Raw genomic sequence first — 5582 nt, forward strand, 5'->3', positions numbered from 1 at the left:
ATATCTTCCCCCCCCCCCCCCCTCCTTTGGTTATTTTTAATCCTATCACTCTGCCAACCTGTTGCACCCTACCAGAAGGCCTATGGGCACAGCTGCAGTAGCCGCCCAGGGCAGCAGTGAGCAGGGAGAGGGGTTTAAGCAGGTGCTGCATGGAAGAAAGTGTCATCGCTGAGCTGACCAGAGGTTACCAAACAGGTTTAAGCCATGCCACTGCCTCGCACTGATGTAGGTGATAGCGATGGTGGTTAAAGCCATGTAAACAAATTCCTTTTAGTTAATATATTAGCCAAATTAATTTTCTTTTTCTAACAGATACATATCCTGGGCTGGCAACTGATCTAGAATGGCAATGACCATTTGCATCAGATTTTCCCCCAAAACCGAGCCCCTGACCGCACCTACCTGGCAAGGGAGCAGTCGGTCCGCTGACCTGTTCAGAAGACAAAGAAATACAGCATTAGGAGAGAGGAATGGGAAAATCCTTTCAACAGCTTTGTAAAGAAAGATTGGGAAGGAGATGGAGGAGAAAAACCATCAGGGGGTGGGGGGTGGCTCTGGGGAGCCAGGCAGTGGCTGGCTCCCCAGGAGGCCTGCCAGGGGGCGGCAGCGCATTAGGAGAGAGGAATGGGAAAATCCTTTCAACAGCTTTGTAAAGAAAGATTGGGAAGGAGATGGAGGAGAAAAACCATCAGGGGGTGGGGGGTGGCTCTGGGGAGCCAGGCAGTGGCTGCTCCCCTAGGAGCACTGCCAGGGAGGGCACCGAAGCTCAGCCCTGCCAGCACTGCTCCGCCGCAGCCAGCCAGGAAATGCAGCGGGCTGCCCAAGGACTCTTTCTTTAGGAAGCATTGTTTTTGAAAATGAGTTCCCTGAGCATTCTAATTGTTGACTTCGGCTGCCAAAAAACTGGGCTTGTCAACCTCTCCCTCCCCAGGGGAATTGGTGGGGTGAGAGACTGTACTGTGTGAGGCCACTTAGTAAGATAGGAAACATTCAGGGATTTGTTAGCCCACAGACCAAACGTGCTGGCATCACGCTATTTTGGGAGACAGACGTTTAATGACGTTTTCCACAAACATATTTATAAAAATGTTCCATTAACTTGAGCTGAGTTGGGAGGGAAGCGGCCAAGCTAGGGACCGCTGCTAACACAGGCATTGGTTTAACACAGCATGACGAGGAGTAAGAGAGACAGAAAACCAGCGTGTGCCGTTGGGAACTGTGCAGGCCAGGTCTTTTGCTGGAATATTTCATCATCAGTGAAACCCCACCGACTCGCAGCAGCTGGAAATCCACCTTCCCTGCAGTTGTCTTCCTGCTCCCAGGGAGATGGAAGAATGAAGGAGGGAAACATCTAATTGCTGATGGCTGACAATTAGCTGAACATATCTCGATAGCCACTTTCCTCTCTCCACGTAAAGCCAAAACAGTGCATAATTTACATGAAAATGTTATTCTGCAGCAGAATTTCCAGCCATCTGTCCCATTTCCATCACAGAATATTCATATATATAAATTATGTGGCTGTGGCAACATCGAGGGGCTCTGTGTTAGGGCGACGAATGTATACAGTGGGCAGGGACATAATTACTGGTAAGCAGGGAGACTTGATGCTATTTTTATTACCGGAACTTGTCATCTTCAGATTAAGGCAATTTGCAAGAGGACTAATAAATGTCACCTGAGGATGGGGAAAAGAAGAACAAAAATTGTGACCAACCCATGGATTTTCCAGGACGGAAGACACACAGCTGTATGTATGTGCATTTTCCAGTAAAGCTTCTAACTGTGCTCCGGGGACTTGTGAAAGGGATTTTATTTGCCCATTTCCCAATTAAGTGACATTTTATGGATGAGTCTAGGCGTGGTCCCCCAGTTCGTACCAGTAACCTGCTACCGTGGCTTTGGAGATGAAATGCACCTCCCTTTCTCAGCTCCCTTTGATCTCACAGATGACAGGAGGGGATTTTTTCAGAAGCTGCTGGAGCTCACCCTGAGACACACTGGGTCCCTTCACAAAGAGACTAAGAAAACTCCAGTTTGCAAAGCAACCTCAGGAAAACAGACCCAGCCTTTAACCCTACACGGCAACACAGAAATTGCATTTAATTTCCTCTTCTTCTCCCCGCCCCAGCTTGAGCTGGGTTCAAGGGGCAGGCAGGTTAAGAGGCAGTAGGTCTGGGTACACAGAGGTCAGCTGTGATCCGGGAACATGATTAGTCACAGGGCTGTATTTGGAGATATTTAGAGACAGAAGAAAAATACCCTGCAGACAGAGATCTTTGGCTTCACCCACCCTTGCTACAGGACAGCTGAAGAGACGAGCAACTTTTAACACTAAAGCTCGAAACGACAGCAACCTCCTCCTCACCTTCCAACGGTCTGGGTCTGAGGAACATGAAACTCTTAATTACTGTAGCAATAAGTATTTTATTTTTATGGCACATTTTTAAACTGAAAGCAAAGCACTTCGAGGACCACATGCTGTTTACTTTTCATTCACAAGATTTGCACACCATAAACTGTGGGGGGGCCAGTTGAGTTACGTATCAAAGCACGAGCCCCGCTCCAACGTATAAACCCAGGAATGAGCGAAGCCATTTTTTGACCTGACATTTAGACTGTTAAAACCTTCTCCTCTGCAAATAGGAAGCAGACAGGTTTCTATGGAAACTTGGATGCATAGTTTAAGCGTGTTTGGCCAACGGGATTTGCCCATACCATGAAGGGAAAGAAATCTTCCTTTGTTCTGACACAAGAGCAAATGCATATTCAGTTCTGGCTGCCGCCCCTCAACTAATGCCCTCTAGACAGGCAACATATTTCACGTGCTCCAAAATTTGTTTGTTATTCTCCTAATGAAAGCCCTGCTCACGTACATTAGCGTGGTCTGGATTAAACCCACCTTGGTGAGAAGCAGCTAAACTACTGTGCAGATGAACCTTCCGACCAGCCTAACAAGGTGACACTTCTCACCGATCAGGCAACTGCGAATCACAAGGTTTACCCCAATGCCGATTATTGAGTGAGAAGCAGAATGTGCACGTAGGGGAGAGGAGAGGATGAACGAGCAGGCGTACGCTTCGCTTTAACAAATAAGCAATGCCCATTAGTGATTCCTTAAGCATTTTCTGTTCATCATTAATCAAGCAGCCACAGAGGTCATTTGGCTCCTCCAGCATGCAGATAGGAAAAATAAATTCATAGAACATGGGGATGTCTACTTTGCGTCAGGAACCCAAGACTGCTGCACTCAGTCAGGGCAACAGGCTGCTAATAGCAGCGACAAGAGGGTCCCATACTCACTTTCTCCCAGGGTCTTCTGAAGAAGGTCATGTTTGGCCTGCAGCTTTGTTATCAGGTTCCTGCCCTCCAGATACTCCTTCATTTTCTGTGAAGGCGGAAAAAAACAATGAGCGGACAATTTCTTCGACTGCATCTTTGGGTTACTGGGTTCTGAACACACTGCTGAAGCACAGAACTACACGGAAACCCACGGTGCAAAGGATGAACCAAGCCCCGGGCTGTACCGCCAGGTGAACCTGGAGCTCGTTCCATCCGTATCTGCAGAGCAAGTCCTCTTGTGTCACTGCGGACCAGCTGAATGTTTGGCAGCTTTTAGGACATGGGTGGGGGGGGTCTGTCATGCTCTCCTCTCCAGAGGGGTGAGATGGAAATGTGCTTCCCTGGTGTGGCACGGGCAGCTGAATGAGCAATCTGTTTTAACAAACTAAAAGGCTGCTACTGTGCTTATTCTCTCACTTAACCTCTCTCACCCCACTTTACTTGTCAACTACTGCGTCTGCCTCCGCGCTGGATGATGCACAGGGTTGCTGGGGGGGGCACGGGACAAAACAAATAGAGATATTATTTAAGCTCAGATTTGTTCTCTCAGTGAAATATTATACAATCACACAGTCGTCTTTCCCACTTCCTTCTGATTTTTCACAGCTCTGCAAAGGCTTTTCACAGCTCTTTCATCTCTTACTTTGCAGTTCGGAACAGCAGGATTCATCTTCACCATGCTGCAGCACATCAAGTATTCTGCTGCAGAGTGACTGTCCAGTTTATAACTAGGATGTGTTTACACTCAAAAACACAGAAATAGCATCTAACTCTTCCAATATCACTGGCTGTTCTTTGGAATTGTGAGATATTTTAAAAACTCAGCTAGCAAAATGAACACCAAGAACGGATTCTCATTTAATAATTAAGTGGTCCAGTTCTTGCCTTCAGCTTTTCCCAGTTTATCCACTTCCTTCCAGCTCTGGTCTGGTATTGCCCGACCTGACTACAAATCCTTAAGGTGAAAAACAGTATTTTAGCAACAAGAGAAGAAAGATTTCACAGGAATTAAGTCTCTTTGGAGAGTCCCAGCACTTCCTGCTTCCTATACCAAAACTTCAACGTTTGTTTGTTGTTTTAGAAGAAAAACAGGAAGTGTGATCACTGTAGCAAGAAATATAAATTAATCATGTTTTTTGGAACTTCCCTGTAGAATCTGTTCACCAAGCTAAATTCAGTTAAATTTTTGCATCAAAATTTGACAGAATAAAACGTGAGGTGTATAGAGCTGCAAAACCAACCAGAGAAGTTGAAATGGGGCTTTGAGGATAAACCTGTTTCTGGGAGGTGCCGAGCTCCCCGTCTCAAGGTCACAATCAGGCAAAGAGACAGAAGCTCCAGAAGCCTAAAGCTTAAAGATCAGCTGGAAGAGTCCAGCTTTCCTTCGGCGCAGACCAGCACAGCGCAGCTTATGGAGGCTGTGGATGGCGTGGGGCAGGGCGGGGCGCTCCGGTGTCAAGACATTTGCAAGAGTCACGTTAAGAAGGTCACCGGCCCGCAGCCGGGTAGCAGGAGTTGTGTTAAAGACGAACAAGAGAAGGTTGCTCTCCAGCGTTCTGCTCCACCTGTTCTGTTTCCTCACACCTAATGTTCTGTACCCACGCTGGTACAAGCAGGCTTAGCAAAAAAATCAGTCATTTCAAAGTAAGGCTTCAGGCTTTTTTTCAGTGAATTACAAAGGTCCATTAGCATTTGAATTCTGGCTTAATAAAAACAGTAAAAAAAAAAAAGGAAAAGAAAAAAACTACAGGAGGATTCAGGATTTCATTTCAGACTCAGCACAACCAGAGGCAAAGCAGGAGAACTATCAAGTCACATTATTTCTGCCCTGTAAAAATTAAGAGGTGAAGATCTGTTGGCCAGAGAGGGTCGCAATTTTGTACTACCACCTCCTCAAAACCACGTGGCTTCGACACCCTCTCTAAGCGCCCCCCTCTCTGCAGCACTCTCCCAACGAGAACCAGTCATCAGGTGGCACACACTGAAGCAAAATGCCAACTAGACCTTATCCTCCTGCCTTGTGGGAAAAGAGGGTTTATGCTTTTGAGGCCACGATGAAACACAGCTTCTGCCGCTGTCTCCCACGTGGAAAGCTCTGCAGATTTCCTCCCCCAAGAGCGACTTCCCACAAGGCGCTTGATGGAAGGAGCGGGTGAATCGGATCTCTGCTCCCCTGCTAGGGACTGCCCGTGGGAGCGGCGGGACGGCGGCACACGCACCCCGACGGTCGCTCAGCTGCC

The 5582-nt window shown here is 47.4% G+C and overlaps 1 protein-coding gene across 4 annotated transcripts in view; it reads right to left on the bottom strand.

Annotated features, from left to right (window-relative positions):
* SRGAP2 (SLIT-ROBO Rho GTPase activating protein 2) overlaps positions 1-5582 on the bottom strand; it is a 96971-nt gene that overhangs the window by 21771 nt on the left and 69618 nt on the right. For all 4 annotated transcript variants that reach the window (XM_010144852.1, XM_010144853.1, XM_010144854.1 and 1 more), the window contains exons 10-11: positions 3304-3388; positions 403-430 (exon numbers count right to left, since the gene is read on the bottom strand). In XM_010144852.1, coding sequence (XP_010143154.1) covers positions 403-430; positions 3304-3388 — 113 coding nt within the window. The remainder of the gene's footprint in view (positions 1-402; positions 431-3303; positions 3389-5582) is intronic.

Source organism: Buceros rhinoceros, unplaced genomic scaffold, assembly GCF_000710305.1.
Source record: "Buceros rhinoceros silvestris isolate BGI_N320 unplaced genomic scaffold, ASM71030v1 scaffold2701, whole genome shotgun sequence".
Lineage (NCBI taxonomy): Eukaryota > Metazoa > Chordata > Aves > Bucerotiformes > Bucerotidae > Buceros > Buceros rhinoceros.